This window comes from Myotis daubentonii, chromosome 16 (genome assembly GCF_963259705.1).
Source record: "Myotis daubentonii chromosome 16, mMyoDau2.1, whole genome shotgun sequence".
Taxonomy (NCBI): domain Eukaryota; kingdom Metazoa; phylum Chordata; class Mammalia; order Chiroptera; family Vespertilionidae; genus Myotis; species Myotis daubentonii.
This window is the reverse complement of record NC_081855.1, coordinates 49,169,810-49,188,632: the sequence shown is the minus strand read 5'-3', so window position 1 is coordinate 49,188,632 and position 18,823 is coordinate 49,169,810. Positions and strand designations below refer to the sequence as shown.

General features: G+C 49.3%; 1 protein-coding gene across 9 annotated transcripts in view; it reads left to right on the top strand.

Annotated features, from left to right (window-relative positions):
• MED24 (mediator complex subunit 24) overlaps positions 1–18,823 on the top strand; it is a 31,655-nt gene that overhangs the window by 1,376 nt on the left and 11,456 nt on the right. For 2 of the 9 annotated variants that reach the window (XM_059670911.1, XM_059670910.1), the window contains exons 1-9: positions 8,359–8,492; positions 8,741–8,930; positions 9,019–9,101; positions 15,606–15,644; positions 15,963–16,036; positions 16,353–16,588; positions 16,733–16,789; positions 18,186–18,297; positions 18,455–18,605. In XM_059670911.1, coding sequence (XP_059526894.1) covers positions 8,379–8,492; positions 8,741–8,930; positions 9,019–9,101; positions 15,606–15,644; positions 15,963–16,036; positions 16,353–16,588; positions 16,733–16,789; positions 18,186–18,297; positions 18,455–18,605 — 1,056 coding nt within the window. In that variant the 5' untranslated portion in view covers positions 8,359–8,378. The other 7 variants (XM_059670913.1, XM_059670912.1, XM_059670917.1 and 4 more) reach the window with 6 other exon arrangements.

The following is an 18,823-nucleotide window of genomic DNA, read 5'->3' as shown; positions in this document are numbered from 1 at the left end:
CCTTCCCCTCGGGAGAGGTCTCCACCAGCTAGCCCCACCACCCATGCACACACACACACACACACACACACACACACACACACCTGCATTCATGGACATAACACCAACCCGGTGACGCCAGAGCCCCTTTCATCTCGGGATCTCCCAGCGCCGGGCAGAGCTCTAATTACTCCAGCACCCCCCCTGGCCCCGCCGGCTCCCTGCTGTCATTAGCCCAGTTTTACCAGCGGGGGCCACAGCCTTCCCACGGCTTTCAGGGCGGGGCACTGTCCCTGAGGTCTGCTCTTGGAGGGTGTGTGTGTGTGTGTTAAGGAGGTCTGTTCGACTAATCGCTCGGTTTACACTGGGGGAAAAAAAATCACTTGCTAAGTGTGGGGTTCTGGCCAACAGCCTATCCGAGTTGGGCCGCCCTGACTCATCGTAGTCCCAGCCACCTGCATCTTCAGTTCTGTTGCAGCCCCTTCTCTTCCAGGGGGCAGAGGGGTTTGCAAAGCATGGGAGGGAGAAGGGTGCCTCTCTGGGGACCACCCTGGAATCGTGAGGAGTGAGAAGGGCGCCTGGGATGCATCCCACGGGCTGCAGCGTGGAGAGGCGGTGATGAGGGTCTGCAGCGGGGGAAGTAGGCTGCAGTGTGCGGTAGCGGCAGCTGCAGTGGGGAATCGGGGCTGCAGTGTGCAGCGTCAGCATGCAGTAAGTGAACCTGTGGGTTTGGCCTGGGCTCGCAGTGGACATGCAACAGCTGCAGGGTGGAGCAGGAGGCTGCACCGTCCGGTCAGAGCAGTGTGCATGCAGAGCAGAACAGCAAGGTGCACTGAGGGTGGCTGTTGGACATGTATGCCACCTCCTCCATGATCAGGTTTGGCTGAAACCCTTCGGTGTGCAGTGTGCAGGGGGCAGGCTCTACCCTGTATGGAAGTAAGTCTGTTGGGATAGGGCTGCCCAAGGAGTTGGGAGAGAGTCCCAAAGTATGGGATCGATTTATGAGATGAGCTACATTTATACTCTGCACCAACCAGGCAGAACCAGGAGGCAGTGGAGAGGTCTAGCAGAGATTTGGATCAGGTGAGGACGACAGAATCAAGAGGGGGGAAGAGAAAAGAAAATTGCTATGGTTTTGTCTCCCCTCCCTTCTGGCTCCCCCCACCACACTCTCTCTGACAAAAGGCCTTAAAGATATTGAGCGAGATAGACTTTTAGAAATTCTAGACCCAGAGCCATAGAAAATGAAATGGAGAAGAAAAAAAAAGTTAAAAAAAATATGAACAATAAAGTGGCAGTAAATACATAGCTATCGATAATTGAATCTAAAAATCAAATGAACAAGAAATCTAATGAACAAATTAAACTGGCGAATGAAATAGAATCAGAGGCATGGAAACATGGAACAGACCGATGAATCTCAGAGGGAAGGGGGGTGGGGGTGGGTGGGAAGAGATTAACCAGAGATCTTATGTGTGGGCACAGACAGTAGGGTAGTGAAGGGCTGTCTGGGGCAGGGTGGGAACCGGGTGGAGGGAGGGAATGGGGGGGGGGGGGGTAAGGGGGGACATCTGTAATACTCTCAACAATAAAGATTTAAAAAATAAAATAAAACAAAATGAAGTGCTTCCTGATCCACTTTCCCCCCCTCAGAGGCAGAGTGGGGTACCTTGGACTCAAAGACAAGAGTCCACCATTCCTATCTTCTCCTTACTGCTCTCCCTCCCCTTGGCTCCCACTACGGGCTGCTACCAGACCTGGGCAAGGGCAAAGTGAAGGGCACACTGCCTCCAAAGCAGATGCCAGGATCCAGCCCAGGTCTGGGCTTATAGCCCCTGCCTCTATGTGGTGTCAGCACCCTTTCCACCCCACTCACCCTGCCTACCCCCAACTCTGGAAGCTTCTAGCCCTTCTCAGAGCTGGTTCATCTCCAGCTCCTGTTTTCTCTTCGCTATGAAACCCCCACCTGCCTGCCTCTTCCCATCCCCCACTTCTACTTCAGGACTGAGTCGAGCGGGGAGAGCGGGAGGGTGGGGCATAAGTGATGAGGGATAGAGACCCTCCAATGGGATATGCCTGGCAGTCCCTTCGCTCTTAGATTTTGGTTGCCATGGAGGCGGCAGGAACAGCCTGTTCTCTGGGCTCCCGCGGCAGCAGCTCTACCCAGGCTCCTCCCCCTTTTCTTTCTTTCTTCCCTCCCTCTCAGATTGTTGCTAGGACGCACCCCAAGATTTCTTGAGGGTCCTTCCCCTAGAAACCAGGGATCCAGATATCTTTCTGAAGAGCTTCCTCCAGAAGCCTTGAAGCCAAGACCCCACATAGCATCCTCCATCCCTGCTAGGAAGCCTCGGGCGATTTGGGGGAACAGGGGATAGGCCCTCTACCAGCCTGCCCTGGGATGAACTCTGTATCTTGGGACTCAGCCGTTCCCCTGCCTCACCTCATCTTGACCTCCTGGGCTCTGGGTGATGGCAGCAAGTGATGAGGTGTCCAGCGGAGACCCCTCGACTCTGCAGACACAGCCCAACTTTTGGGGAGTTCTGGGAAAACCACCAGGTAAAAGAACCTAAAACCCAGGCGTTTCTTCCCCCTTAGTGGTCTTTCAATCAAGAAAAGATGGAAATAGAGGAAAGAAAGAGGGGACAGTTTATGGGCGTTGGAGATCATGCAGCAGAGATGAGAGACGGGGAAATGAGCAAACAATTGTCCTGCTAAAAATGAAGTGGGCACTGTCAGTTGCCTTTGTCCTCTCAGGTACTCTGGTTATGGGTCACACACAAGGGGATCCGGGAAGGGATTCTGGCTAGGTAGAGCCTTGCTTTTGATAGCTGAGGCAAGTGGAAAAATGCTTACACCTTCTCCAGGTTGTCTTTCAGGGTTCATCCTGCTTTTATTCATTGATTTGACACTTTTTTTTACCTTTTTTTTTTTTTGAGAGAGAGAGAGAGGAAGGGGGAGAGAGGTAGAGATAGATAAATGGAGAGGGGGGAGGGAGGGAGGGAGGGAGAGAGAAAGATGCGAGAAACATAGATTGATTGCCTCCCATACGCACCCCCACCAGGGATTGAACCCACAACCTGGGTGTGTGCCCTGACTGGGAATCAAACCCACCACCTTTTGGTGTAGGGGATGATGCTCCAACCACTGAGCCATCCACACCAGCCAGGGCAACACCTTTTTTTTTAAAGCATGTAATATGTAGCAGGTATCGATCCCCTAAAATTCCCAGCTCCTGGTTTCACTCCCCTACAGAAACCCCTCATCCTGCCTTTGCCAGAGGAAAGAGAAGAGGAGGGAGGGGTAGGGGGCAGTCTCCTTTACCATAGAGTGTGGGTCTTACCATATGGCAGCCCTTCCCTTTCAGTGAAAGGCTGGTGTGGAGGCCAAGAGTATAGAGTGGCACTTACAGTGCCGAGAGGGAAGGCCTGCTTTGGGGTGTGAGAGAGGAAACCACTCGGAGGATGGTTCAAATTCTGCCTTTTCCTGTTCTGGTTGGTCTCTCTGTGGGCCTCTGGTAAGGTCCGTGGGAAGACAGAGGCAGAGAAGTGTGGGGGATCCAGGAGCGGTCCTGAGGTGGGCCCACCATGTAGCCCCCCCCCCCTCATGCTCCCCTCCCCAAGATAGATAAAAAGCAGGCAGTTTGATTCAGGGACTGGTGAGGACAGGAAACTGGTTTGGAGCCAGCTGTGTGCGAGTATGTGGGAACGGCTCCCTCTCTTTCCCCATCCACCAGCTGCCACTGGACTCTCCACAGTGGGGGGACCCAAGCAAGCTTCCAAAAGGAGATATTCCATTAGGCGAGGGGAATGACTCCGTTTCCCTCTGTGCCTTATATCCTTACCGAGTATTTCAGTGTTCCTGGGCCTAGACTCTTACCCCTGTTCCTTATACTTCTTTCTAACCTAGATCAGGAATGTCCCTGTCCCACTGGGTACCCAAAACCCTGTTCCTCACAACCACTTACCTCACTCCAAGCCCCCACTCTGGCCTCGCTCCTCTTCTGCCACTGCTCCAGTGTGACCATGCGACTCTGCCTGGCTGGCTTCCGCCTGCCCCTCTTCTCTCCAGCCAGACCCCTTCCCCGGCCAGCCCAGCCAACGTGATGAAGAGGTTGGGGCTTAGGGCTAAGAGAGCAGAGGTGGGAGCTCAGGCCCTATCAGTGCGGAGGGAGAAGAAACAGACAGCAGAAGAAGGTGGAGCAAGAAGGGATTTTGAGAGGGGCTGTGTGAGGGGAGGGTTTCCTTGTACACTCGAAGGGGATGTCAGCATCTCTGCTTTCACATGGTGGAGGTTATCACGGAGTCCTGTCCTTATGGTCGGGAAGCCAGAGAGCTTGTGGGCCCTCGGAAGCTACTGAGGTGTGGGGAGAAGTGACGTATGGGAAGGCCGTTTCTGATATTCAGACTAGGAGTCAGGACCAAGTAGAGAAGCTGAAGATAGCCCTGGCCCAGAACTAAAGGAGTCCTTATGTTCCTGTGGGAGTCCAATCTTGGGGAAACCCTGCCACGCCTAGAGAAAGGGCTGCTGGTGAAAGGTGGGGGGAGGGGGGGGTCAGGGAAGGCAGCTGGCCTGACTGCGAAAGCTGCCTTGCGATTGTGAAGTGGGAAGGAACACGCCCTCTCGCTCAACCCCGATCTGCCAGGCTTCCTGCCACAGGGAGATGGTTTGAGCTAAGAACGTTACTATCCTCGGGGCCCAAATAGTCCCCACTGCCGGAAGCCGGTCCATCCTTGCTGCTTGACACAGTCGCTGCAGGAAAGAAACATCTGCACAGCATATGTTTCAAGGGACCTGGTGTATATGGCATACTGTTCTTAATATGTTTGCTAAATTTCTTGGTGCTATGTGTTTTAACCAAGGTCACCTCTCAGAGAAAGGTTGTTTCCCCAAGTAGGGATTTTCCCCTGAAGTTAGGGAGGGAATAAAGCCCCTTAACTAAGTGCCAGGTGGGTAGTTAATCACTTTAACTACAAACAATCACGCTTAAGCTACATAATAACCTTTACTCTCTGGCATGGAGATAAGAAACGCCCTAACCTTTGGAATAGAGATTGATAGGATTGGAATCAACTGGTATAAATACAGATGTAACAAGACAACAGGACACACAACCTAGAGACAGAACCTAGCGAGAGAACATGGCAAAAGATCCTGGACAGAACCTGGCTACAGAACCTGGCTACAGAACCTGGCTGGAGAACCTACAGAACCTGGCAATAGAACCAGGCCAGAGAACCCAACCATGCTGATCAACTGAACGCTGCCTCTGTGTCATTCCTTCTTCGCCGACTCCACCCACACCTTTGGGGACCCCTGGACCTGCTGGGGTTGGATCCCAGCACCCCACTTCCATGTGGACTCGACTCAACACCCACTAGTCCAGTCAGGAGCAGTCACACAGTTGAAAGCTCTTTCCCAGAGGGGCAGTTTGGCTGTGAAGGATGGGACAGGAGCTGCAGGACCCAGGGATGGCTCAAGGTGGGGTTCCTTGGCTGTAGCAACAGGAAAGGAATGAGAGGAGGGCAGCAGGCAGAGGTAGAGTGAGGGGCCTGGGAGAGAAAGGGGTTCCGGGTACGTGAGAGACGACAGACAAACAGGGTTTGAGGCCATCTCAAGTGTGTGTGTGGCTGGGCGGAGTCTGGAGGTTAAGTGTGAGGAGTCTGGGTTCTCCCTCCTTCCTCTTTGGAAGCTTTGGCTACACATATTTGGCAGTTGTTCCCCGATGGTATCACTTGGGCAGGCGCAAAAGGAAGCAGAATGGAGGGGGTGTGTGTGGGTGCATTGGGAGGTAGAAAGGCCGTAAGCATCCCTAGCCAGTTTGGCTCAGCAGATAGAGCATCAGCTTGCGGACGGAAGGGCCCCAGGTTCGATTCTGGTCAAGGGCACATGCCTAGGTTATGGGCTCGATCCTCAGTGTGGGGCGTGCAGGAGGCAGCCAATCAATGATTCTCTCTCATCATTGATGTTTCTCTCTCTCTCTCTCTCTCTCTCTCCCTTCTCCCTTCCTCTCTGAACTCAATATAAATATATTTTAAAAAAGTAAAAAGGTGATATTCTTATAAAGAAAAAAAAAAAAAAGCAGAAGAAAAGAATGGCATAAGCAGGAATGACCCTAGAGCAGTGGTTCTCAACCTTCCTAATGCCGCGACCCTTTAATACAGTTCCTCATGTTGTGGTGACCTCCAATTTCATTGTTACAAATTGAACATAATGAAAGCATAGTGATTCATCACAAAAACAACAGGTAATTATATATGTGTTTTCCAATGGTCTTAGGCGACCCCTGTGAAAGGGTCGTTCGACCCCTAAAGGGGTCGCGACCCACAGGTTGAGAACCGCTGCCATAGAGGGATGTGATCTGGCCCTCCTCCAGCTGCACTCTCCCCTTCAGAACAGGAGCCCTTGTCTCCCTGTTTAGACTACGCTCCAGATACCCAGGATCCTGTTATTTCTTGTCTTAAGGCCCACACGTTTGCTTCAGAGCCTGAGTGGGCTGCTCCCCCAGATTCACTTTCCTGAGAACTGATTTGCCACTGAAAGGGTGGTCCAAGAATGGCTGTTGGGAAATATGAATGGAGCTTGGACTCACGGACTAGGATACCAAGCTACTCAGGCTATGAGATGGAGAGCTGAACATAGGAGTGGGGGACATTGGGCTGTTTATTCTTGTCCCTCGTTGTAAACATTTGGGACAACCTGTTCACAGGACAGAGCAAGGATGAGGCTTGTGTATAGGGAGACTCAGACATTGGAGCCAGAAGTACGTAATATTTGTTTTTTGACTTTTCACTGAGGGGGAAAGAAGGGCCAATGCTTGAAGCCATGGACATAATTATCTACAATATGGTTCCCTAGGATAAGCAAGACAGCACATTGTTTTTAATAAACTTAAAAATTTTTTTTAGCCCTAGCTGATTTGGCTCAGTGGATAGAGCATTGGCCTGCGAACCGAAGGGTCCCAGGTTTGATTTCGGTCGAGGGCATGTACCTCGGTTGCAGGCTCCTCCCTGGTGGGGGCCCTTGTCAATGTGTTTCTCTCACATCAATATTTCTCTCTGTCTTTCCCTCTCTCTTCTACTCTCCCTAAAAATCAATGGAAAAATATCCTTGGGCAAGGATTAAAAATATATGTATATTTTTATTGCCTAGCTGGCACGGCTCAATGGTAGAGTATTGACCTATGAACCAGGAGGTTGAGGTTTGATTTCCAGCCGGGGCACATGCCTGGGTTGCGGGCTCGATCCCCGGTGTTTGGTGTGCAGGAGGCAGCCGATCAATGATTCTCTCTCACCATTGATGTTTCTATCTCTCTCTCTCCCTTCATCTCTGAAATCTGAACCTCGACCTCCTGGTTCATAGATCGACACTCAACCACTGAGAAACACTAGCTGTGCTAATAAACTTTTTTAAAAGAATACTTTTAGATATATAGGGGAAAAAATTGAAGATAGTAGAGGGTCTCCACACACCCCAAGCCCAATTTTCCCTTTTGTTAACACCTTACATTAGCATGGTACATTTGTTACAATTACAATGGAACCAGTACTGATACATTATTATTTACCAATGTCCATGCCTTATTCAGATTTCTTAGCTTTCTCTTAAATGTGCTTTTTCTGCTCCAGGGTCACACCCAGATTACCAAGTTACATTTAGTCATCATGTCTCCTAAGGCCCTCTTGGCTATGACAATTTCTCAGACTTTCCTTATTTCTGATAACCTCAACCTCAGTTTCCTCCTCACTTTCCCCCTACGTCTCCTGGTATTCAAGCAGCCTGCAAAGCCAGAAGATTCTGGGAGGACTGCCAGCTTTGGGGGTGAGGTGGTGATGTGTGTAACTGACAAGCCTCAATGTGGCCTCTGGAACCCAAGTGTGGAAATGGGAAGAACTCTGGTAGTAGGCTCAGAGGTTTAGGGAATAATAATTTTTGTTTAAATATGCCAGGAAAGAAGAAACATATTGCTAAGAGAACGCCACCCCCTTGTTGTGCTTCCTAACTAGCGGGTAATGAAGGAGTGGCAGAATAGTTAAATAACGAGTCGAGTCGGCAGTGACGTCATTGGGCGAGGTCTGATTGCGAGCGGCCTTTCGAGAGCCCTCCCCTCCCCCTCCTTCATTCTCCCTCCCCTTCCCCCCCCTCCCCCCTGGGATGGATGCCTTAGCTCCTTCAAGTCCTTCTCTAAAGGAGAGAAGCGAGGCGGGCTATCTTCCACGCTAGCTCAGTCCGAGAAACTACAATTCCCAGAAGACCTCGCGGCGTGACCTGTCTCTCGCGGCATTGGCTCATGTATGTTGCCCCCAGCCAATAGAAAACTAGCTCTTTGATGCTTGCCAAAATGGCGATGCCTAGGTCTTAGAACTAAGCTGTCCGGTAGGCTTAATTTGGGGCGGTGGTGGATGAAAAGGAAGCAAGGAATTACAGTGTCAGGGTGTGGAAGATGGAGGAAATGGGGGTGTTGTCCAGATTTGGAGTGGCCGTGCCTGCTGAGGGACGGAGCCAGAGCTGAGGGAGTAATTAGGCAACCAGAACTGGCTTAACCCTTCGCTGTCCTCGTTACTCTTTGTGTTAAGCCCCTTTGACACCCTCGTTAGTTTAAGAAAGGGTGGTCCAGGAGGGAAGAGCCTGGCAGGATCCTTACCACCCTCTCCCCCTCTTTTCCCTTTTGGTTCTGCCTCCCTCAAATCTCCCTGTAGCGTCTCCATTTCATTCACGTCTGCCCTCCCCCGTTCTTTCCCCAGCATCTCCTCTCCCCTTCTAGCTCGGTCTCTCCCGCCTCCCCGCTGCCCGCCACCGGCCCCCGCTTCCTGAGCGCGCAATCATGAAAGTGGTGAACCTGAAGCAAGCCATTTTGCAAGCCTGGAAGGAGCGGTGGAGTGACTACCAGTGGGCAATCAACATGAAGAAATTCTTCCCCAAGGGAGCCACGTGGGACATCCTCAACCTAGCAGGTCTCCAGTGAAACAGGAAGGAAGGATGGGAGGGCTACCCCCGGGCAAGTTGTGGCCACAGGGTCTTACTTTGTGATTCCCCTTGCAGAAGCACTGCTGGAGCAGGCCATGATCGGACCTTCCCCCAATCCTCTCATCCTGTCCTACCTGAAGTATGCCATTAGCTCTCAGGTAAACGGCCCCACCGGTTCCAGAGGGTGAGGGTGTGAAGATGTGAAAGACGTAGAGTACTGTTGTCGGCTCATATCCTGTCCAGGTGAATTGGTTGGAATAGACCAGAATCACTTCTGTGAGCCGCAGTTTTCTCATGGAAAGAATCATACTTCATTAACTTATTCTACAGTAAATATTCACGAATGTTTGTATGTGCCAGACAGTGCTGTAGGCCCTGGGGATATGGCTATGAACAAGGTCTGATCCCAGCACCCAAAGAATTTAGTGGGTAATCTATAATAACGCGTAATATGCTAATTAGACCGGACAGCCAAACGACGTTCTGGACGTCCTTCCAGTCAAAGCTGTGGCAGCAGGGCCGAGGCAGAGGCGGTTAGGGGCGATCAGGCAGGCAGGTGAGTGGTTAGGGGTGATCAGGCAGGCAGGTGAGTGGTTAGGTGCAATCTGGCAGGCAGGCTAGTGGTTAGGGGTGATCAGGCAGGCAGGTAGGTGAGTGGTTAGGAGCCAGCAGTCCTGGATTTTGAGAGATATGTTGGACATTGGGCCTAAACTGGCAGTCGGACATCCCCCAAGGGGTCCCGGATTACGAGAGGGTGCAGGCCAGGCTGAGGGACTCCCCTGTGCAGAATTTCATGCACTGGGCCTCTAGTGCAGATATAATCTGTCAGTCACAGGATAGGCTTATGATAGTGGCTGGGACAGGGTACTCTGGGAGTCCATGGAAGGGGCACCTAATCCATCCTGAGCAATCAGAGGGATGCGATGTTCAAACCAAGACATGAATGTTGAGTTAGCCAGGCAGACTGATAAGACTGTACATAGTGTTTGACAGTATTTCCACACATACTTGCCAGTGCTGGATAGAATCTTGCAGATTTATTTCCAGAGAAGCAAAAAATAACATCATGTTATATTATGTATTTCTATGATTGTGATGTTGAGCATATTTTCATATGCATATCTTCTGTGAATTACTTATGTGTACCATTTGCCCATTTTTCTATTGTTAGATTGTTTTCTTTATTTTTTTTTTTTGGTAACAGCTTTATTGAGCTATAGATCACGTACTATATAAATAGTTTACTGATTTAAGGTATATATCTCACTAGTTTTTAGAATACTCAGAGTTGTACAACTATCACCACAATCAGTTTGGAACATTTTCATCATTCCAAGAAGAATTCCTACTGATTGTTAAGTGTCTTTTAAAATAATCTATCTTGCCCTAGCTGGTTTGACTCAGTGAATAAGAGTGTCGGCCTGTGGACTGAAAGGTCCCAGGTTCGATTCCGGTCAAGGGCATATGCCCTGGTTTGGGCTTGATCCCCAATAGGGGCGTGCAGGAGGCAGCCAGTCAGTGATTCTCTATCATCATTGATGTTTCTATCTCTCTCTCCCTCTCCCTTCCTCTCTGAAATCAATAAAAAAATATTTTAAAAAATCTATCTTGTAATCTTTATCTGTTATATATGTTTTCAATTTTCTTTCTATCACCTTTAAGTTTGTGATTTTTATTTTCTTGGCATGCAGAAGTTTTTCTTTAAATATTTTTATTGATTTCAGAGAGGAAGGCAGAGGGAGAGAGAGATAGAAACATCAGTGATGAGAGAGAATCATTGATTGGCTACCTACTGCACACCCCCTACCGGGGATCAAGCCTGCAACCGGGGCATGTGCCCCTGACCAGAATCGAACCCAGGACCCCTCAGTCCGCAGGCCAGTGCTCTATCCACTGAGCCAAACCAGCCAGGGTGGCATGCAAAAGTTTTTAATGCATCTGTTGCCAGATTTAGCCTTTTTCCTATGTGGCTTTTGTCTTGCATAAGGGGTTGCCTGCTCCAAGGATCAAAATATATTTTTCTCTAGTTTTTGCCAACACTTCACTTTTATTTTTTATGTTTCTTTTCTCTGACACAGTTAAAATTTATTGCAGTGTGAAACAGAGAGCCAAGTTTATTTATATATTTTTTCAGACAGATGGACAGTTGGCTCAACTACCTTTATGGAATAGACCATTATTTGTCCTAGCCTAAATTTTCTTATAGACAGGATTCCATTTCTTGACATTCTAGTTTATTTTATTGATATATTGGTCTTTTCTTGCACCAGTACTTTATTGTTTTAATTACTGTACCTTTATAATATGTTTGATACCTGGCTAGGCAAGTCTTCCCATAATTTTATCTCTCAAAAATGTCTTGACCCAGGCATTTTCATTTCCAGACAAATTTTAGAATCCACTTAAGTTCTTTTTAAAACCCTATTATATTTTGACTGGGAGTTCCTTGACTTTGTGGATTTGGGGAATTTGTGGATTAACTTTAGAAAAATCACTCTGATTGTAGTTTGAAGAATGGGTTGAAAGAGAGTAAAACAGAAGTCAAGAACACGATTTAGTCTGGAATATTTTTGCTGTAAAGAACCAGAGAGTAAATACTTTCTGTTTTGTAGGCCATATAGTTTCTGTCACCAGTGTTTTGTCATTATAGCTTGAAAGCAGATCTAGATAATATGTAAATAAGTGGGCATGCCTTTGTTTTGATAAAACTTTATTTACAAAAAAGGTGGATAAGCCAGATTTAGGTTGTAAGCCTTAGTTTTCCAACCCCTGATTTAAGCTATTGTAGTAATTCAGGAAAGAGATGATATTAGCATAAACTTGGGAAGTGCCAACCCTGGCTGTTAGAGCATTAGCCTGCAAACCAAAGGGTCTTGGGTTCGATTCCCGGTCATGGGCACCTGGGTTGCAGGTTCAATCCCAGGCCCCAGTCAGAGTGAATGTAGGAGGCAACCAATCGATATGTCTCTCCCATATAAATGTTTTTTTTTCTCTCTCTCGTCTCCTCCCCCCGCTCCCCCTAAAAATCAATGAAAAAAAAATCCGTGGGTGAAGATTTACAAAAAATTAAATAAATAAAAATAAAAAAACTTGGGGAATGGCAGCAGCAAAAAAAAAAAGAAAAGATGAATTCAAGTGCAGTGTAGCTCAGTTGGCTAGGCATCATCCCGTGTAATGAGAGGTTGCCAGTTTGATTCCTGGTTGGGGCACATGCCTGGGTTTCAGACTTAATCCCCCATAGGGGGTGTGCATCCATGTTTCACACTCCCACTGATGTTTCTCTCTCTCCCTCTCCCTCTCCCTCTCCCTCTCCCTCTCCCTCTCCCTCTCCCTCTCCCTCTCCCTGTCCATCTAAAAATCAATAAAAACATATTAAAAAAAAGATGAATTCAAGAAGAAGTTAGGAAATGGCATTGAGAGCGGATTTGGTGATTAACTGGAGAAGTGTGAAAGAGAGGAAAAAATCCAAGGTAGTGTCTAGGTTTCTGGTTTGGAGGACTGGCTGAACGATGGGATCGTAGGAAGACAGTGGGAGTAGAGTAGGACTGTTAGGTTTGGGGTGCAGATGAGGGGTGGAGACGGCATGTTTGATTTTGGCCTTGTTACATTTAAGGTGCCTCTGTGGGCTATCAAAGAGAAGATACTGAGTAGGCAGCTGAACATGCATGTCTGGAACTCAGAAGGAGAGGCCTAGGCTAGAGCTCTTGATTTAGGAGGCATCCTCTGCAGATGGTCATTGAAACTATGGGCATGGGTGAGATTGCCCGGAGTGTGGAGAGCGAGCAAGGAAGGGGGTGACCAAGCCACATTCCCGACGAACCAATCACATTTAAGGAACACGCAGGAAAGGAATTCCTTGTAGGAGTCCGAGAAGAAGGGGTCAGCGAGGAGAGAAGAAAAGAAAAGTGAGAGAGTGTGGTCTCAAGAAAAGTCACAGGAGGAAGGAGAGGACTGAAGAATGAGGAGGTGTTTGCTGGTGTCAGACGCTGCTGGGAGGTCATTGAGATCAGAACTGAGAACTGTCCATGGGGTGTAACAACAAGAGCTTGTTGATGAGCTTAATGAGAGGATTCATGCCGCGGGAAGGACAGAAGTGATTGGAATGGGGTGAATGGCCAGCGGGAGGTGGGGAGGTAGACAGTGAGTAGAGAGAACTCTTATGCCTGTGAAGAGCAGAAGAGAGGGTGATGGTTAATTGGAAGTGGGAGGTCTGTGGGAAGTTCCTTTAAAAATAGAAGAATCTTGAGATGTGTAAACACTGATGGGAAAAGCAAGAGGGATAAAGAGGCTGAAGTGACAGTGAGAGAAATAAATACACATGGAAGACCTTCATGACTTCCAAAGTGCTGTGCAAAATTAGTCATTTATTTTTCCTTCGGAGTTAAGAGGCTCTTTGGTCCAGTGCTGTGCTCACAGAGGTACTGAGGAGCAGTTGGGGTGTTGACTATGAAGAGCAGAGGAGACTAGAGAGCAGCTGCGGGTCAGTCTGGGCTGGCGAGGTGTGCAGTGGCCTCAGACGTCTCCATCCCTGGGCTGCTGGTAGTGTAGCGCTCCTACGTTGATGGATATATTAAGACTGGAATAGGTTAAATCCTGCTGTTAAAACAGTTCACCATGTGGAAAGTATTTTTAGGTCTCTAGAGTAGAAGTGCCTTATTGATACTGTTGGCAAAAATTTACTGAGCAGAATCCTGAATTTGGAGATCATATAAACATATAACCAATGACATCCTTCAGAACATACAGAATTGGGGGTGTCTCTTCTGGTAGTTTGGGATCTGTTTCTAGTGGGGACGTCCAGCTCCCCCTTCAGGTTGGTATCCAACAAGGTTCCGTTCTCTGCCAAGCTCTTGCTATGGGGACATCAGTTATAAATAAACAAACACTCGCCTGGAACGTTACGGTCATCCTGCCCAGGCAGGCACCCAACTCTCTGATCACTGTCAGACACCAGCGTTGGCTTCACAGTGCGTCCCGCTGAGAGTGGCACTAAACACTAATTGTGTATTTAAGTCTTCTGTGTGCTTTGCACCTGTTTAATCCAAGAATATTTGTTAAAGATGTCTGAACAGAGAGCAGTCTGTTCACTTGATGGGAAAATAAGACATGAGAGGCATCACCCTACTAAGTTCACCCTACTAAGGTCATCGAGGCTGACTTAGCTTTCTTCTTAAGTCTTTGGAAAGTCCTATTTTTCTAGTGAAGAAAACCCACAAGGCAGGTAACTAATTATCTTGACAGTTTCTGTCATTGTATTTTGCTTTTTTATTTGGTGTATTGTGCCACTAATTATGAGTATACGATTGTGACTGTTTTCTGTAGCATTACTCATTTTATCAGCATGCTATATTATTATTTTTTTAGAATATGACAACTTAAAAGATTTTCTTGTGGGGTTTAATTTCACTCAGGACAAATTATTTCTTTTGAATTATATCTCTGACCTTATGGTGATAAGTAGGTTTTACTAATAGAAATTTGTTTTAAGGTAAATTTCCCCCCCAGAACGTTAGTTACATGACATCTTAGATATCATAATGAAAGACACATCAATTATGAAAGAGAATTCATCGGTCGAAAACAATAAAAACTTAACTGGAGGACCTACTGCCTGCTGGGCCCCAGGTTGGGTTCTAGAGAAACAATAATACCTTTTAAAATTCTGTTTAACTTTAAAAAGCCACGTGTGGCTAATGGCATCGCTATTGTCCAGTGCAGCTTTAGAAGCTACTTTGGGAAATGCTGATCTAAGGGTGTGTTTTTACTTATTCATTCTATAAACATTGTCAACAAGTTCATGGGTCACCGAGTAAAAGCGTCCTTATCCTCACGGAGCTTCTAGTTTGGTGGGGGCAGCCGGCACCAGCTGTGCCGTGATGGGCACAAGGGGGTTACTTGGAGCACAGAGGGTATTTCAGCTTTGGGTGGGAGGTTGGGGTCGATCAGAGAAGGTGCCCTGTAGAGTCCTCGAGAATAACTCCTAGAAAAATGAGTAAGAGGTGGATAGTGGAATTCACTACCGATGTCAAGGTGCAGTTACTACCTAGTCACTGCAAGAAATGTGTGCTTGTCTCCAGTTCTTTTTTATTTTATTGATTTCTGAGAGGAAGGGAGGGAGGGAGGGAGAGAGAGAGAGAGAAAGAAACATCAGTGATGAAAGAGATTCATTGATTGGCTGCCTCCTGCACGCCCCCCACTGGGAGTCAAGTTCACAACCCCAGCATGTGCACTGACCAGAACTCAAACCGTGACCTCCTGGTTCATAGGTCAACGCTCAACCACTGAGCCATGCCAGCCGGGCTGTTCTTGTCCAAACAAAATCACTCTTGATAGAAGTTGTAGGAGTAAAGGAACATAACCATTCTTCTGTCCACCGGCAGTCAGTTAGACTCTCTATATAGTGGACAGTGAAACATGGCACCTTTGAATGCCCCAAATCATCTTGTGAATGGGTTCATGCTTATGATGTCATTTGCGGTGAGTCTGATAGAGGGAGGAATGGAGACAATGCCTAGTGTTTTGTCTCGTTTAGTGGGCTGAGGAAGGCCTCTTCAAAGGGTTGAGGTTTTAGGAGAGCTGCAGCAACTTGGAGTGTGAGCGCTTGTTCCGTTCAACTGTGGAACACCGGTTGTCTGAACTTTATCTTTCTTCTTTCCCTCCAGATGGTGTCCTACTCCTCTGTCCTTTCAGCTATCAGTAAGGTATGATCATAGCTACCCAGAGGCTGGGTGGGGGCCAGGGGAAAAGATACGGTCATGACGGAGGGGGCCCCACCTCCTTGAATGCTCTGATCATGTGGCCACTGAGGCTGGACAGGCAGCCCACGCTGCCTCTGGCTGGCATAGCTGCCTTTCTCTGGAAGGGAGAGCATCCTGGGAAGCGGGGGCTGGCAATTAGCCAATCTCCAATGTTGAAAGGGTGCCCATTCTGAAACCTGAGGTGGGAGGAAAGATGAGTGTCTCATCTGCCTCGTGTGAGACCAGGGGTTGACTGTAGCATCACCTCTGTTCTTTCCACAGTTTGATGACTTTTCCCGTGACCTGTGTGTCCAGGCGTTGCTAGATATCATGGACATGTTTTGTGACCGACTAAGGTAATAGCAGGGGTGAGGAGCTCACAACCTCCAGCATTGGCTTAGTGTAAAGGAGAAGCTCCAAGTAGAGAGACTCTGTGGCTCCCCACACTTCTTCCCCCTGCTCACCCACACCCGCCCATCCCCACCCTTTTCCACTTCGTCCTTAGGGCAAAAATGCCTCTTCTCGATTGGGAGTAGCTCATTTGAAACCTTGTCCAGTGGAAATCAACAGGGCTGTCTTCCCTAGTAGGGAGTGCCAGGCCCCCTGGGAACATTGGTGTGGGTCAGATTTCAGCCTTTGGAGCAGAGACAGATTTTGCATCCTTTCCCGTAGCTGTCATGGCAAAGCAGAGGAGTGCATCGGGCTGTGCCGGGCCCTTCTCAGCGCCCTCCACTGGCTGCTGCGCTGCACTGCAGCCTCTGCCGAGCGGCTCCAGGAGGGGTTGGAGGCTGGCACTCCAGCTGCCGGCGGCGAGAAGCAGCTTGCCATGTGCCTGCAGCGCCTGGAGAAGACCCTCGGCAGCACCAAGAACCGGGCCCTGCTCCACATCGCCAAACTAGAGGAGGCCTGTATGTCCCCTCGTCCCCCTGAGCCCCACCTGCCACTGCTCCCATATCCGGTTCTTTAATTGAGAGGGGAGAGGCAGGATGGCATCCCACTTTTTTCCAGGAGGATCTGAAATCATCCCACTTCCTTTTTTTTCTCCCCATAAGCATTGCATACATCCCAGGGACTTGGGCAGGGTGGCACCCGAGCCAATCAACCAACAGGTATTTACTGAGCCTTATTGTATGCCCAGCACTCTGCCAGGTGCTGGGGGCGGGGGGGGGGGGTGGGGGGCTGCTGAAGGAGCATGTGGCAGGGTCCCTGCCTTCAGCCAGTATACATGCCAGTGGGGAGAAGACTAGTGTGCAACATACATGGAAAAAATGAGAGGACAGGGCAAGCACGTGATCCGTCCTTGTGTTACTGATCCTCTGAAAAACAGATGACCGTGTTTGAGCATTGCCTAACACGTCCTTTAGACATGATGCCTGTCTGCTGCCAGGCCTACTGGGCCATAGACCTCTCGACTCAAGTGCACACGTTAAACATTGGAACTCTCCAGAGCCTGCGATCAGACAGATCACCTGGTGGGAGGGAGGGTTCTGATATTCCGGACGTGGGGCCGAAGGCCGCAGTCTTGCTGTGGCTTGGGACCACTGAGGATCTGTATTTCTCCAACAATGAAAATGCTAGAATGGGTTACCTTCAGGTCTTCAAGGCCTGGTTGAAGAACTTGTAGGATTAGTATATTTATTACTTCCCAAAATATATTTTCTTATCGGTGTAAAGTATGGAAAGGTGACCACGATGTAAAAATTGGCTATGTTGACAGTTTCTTACCTATCTTGAGCACTTGACAAATGTTTATTGGCTGCAAAATGAAGGAATATTTAACTTAATGGATCTCAGGTCTCACCGCCCCCATGCTACATATAGGTTAATGGGCTAGTTGGTGCCATTCGTCATCAATTGACCCTCTGGAATTGTAACTAGGATAAGTGACTTATAATTAAGTCTAAATCATGCAGTATAGACCATGAATGCAGGCATTTAGGAGAGATCAGTGGGTTGGACCAGTTGGGTGAGTTGTTAAAGCAGCTGGGGCTTGAACGGAGGCTTGAAGGATGGTGAGAGTTGGCGAGGTGATGAGTGGGAGGGGCATTTCCGAAGGGAGGACAGCTAGGGCCAAGGCCCAGGCGGGGTGGAGGATGCAGAAGGAGGTGCAGGAGTCCAGCTTGTCTGAGTGGGAGAGTGTTGGCTACTTGCAAGGCTGGCACACTCCTGAAGTGATCTGGGGCACCTCCCTGTTCCAGCCTCTGGACTCCCCTCCCCTGCCCCGCCCCTGCCTCTCTGCCACTGCCTGTCTCTAAAGTCAGCTGCACGCATCCCTACCAGGCAGGCTTCTGCGATTAGTTTCTAGGGGCTACACTGTTGGGGTGCAGCCTCCTTCTAGAAACAGCACATGCTGCCCCCAGGCCCCCAGCCTCCATGTCACCCTCAGGGGAAGCCTCCTTGCGTGGTTTTGTGGGCCCAGGGGGTGCCAAAGTTGAGGAGTTTGGGGCTACTCTCTCCCTCTCCTCTGTTTCCCATCATGGTCCTGCATTTCCTTTTCTCCACCAGCCTCCTGGACAGCTATTGAACATTCTCTCGTGAAGCTTGGGGAGATCTTGGCCAATCTCAGCAACCCCCAGCTCCGGAGCCAGGCTGAGCAGTGCGGCACACTCATTAGGAGGTACCCAGCTCCCAGGCCGATGGTGGGGAAGGGAGAGGGGAAAGGCCCTGGGTGGGGGTGGGTCGTGTGGCACCTGGCCCCCACCCTTCTGCTCTCCCCTGCTCTCCAACACTTCCCAGCTCACCAAACACCACCCCCTGTGGATTTGTCCCCTCAGCATCCCCATGATGCTGTCCGTGCACTCCGAGCAGCCGAACAAAACTGGCTTCCCCACCGTCCACGCGCTGGTCCTGCTCGAGGGCACCATGAACCTGACAGGCGAGACCCAGCCCCTGGTGGAGCAGCTGATGATGGTGAAGCGCATGCAGGTGGGTGGGCCAGAATTGCCTCTCTATCCCCAAGGCGGCGACCGTGTGTGTGCAAGAGGGAGGATTCTCTGGTCCTTCTGGGAGACATGGGGTTTCTCCTGTTCATGGGAAAGCGACTCCCAGTCTTGTACGGTTCTGCCACCTTACCTGACGGCCCTGGCTCTCGTGTTCCTGCGTTTCCCAGTTGTAACCCAGCCTGATGCCCGGGGCCTGCAGAG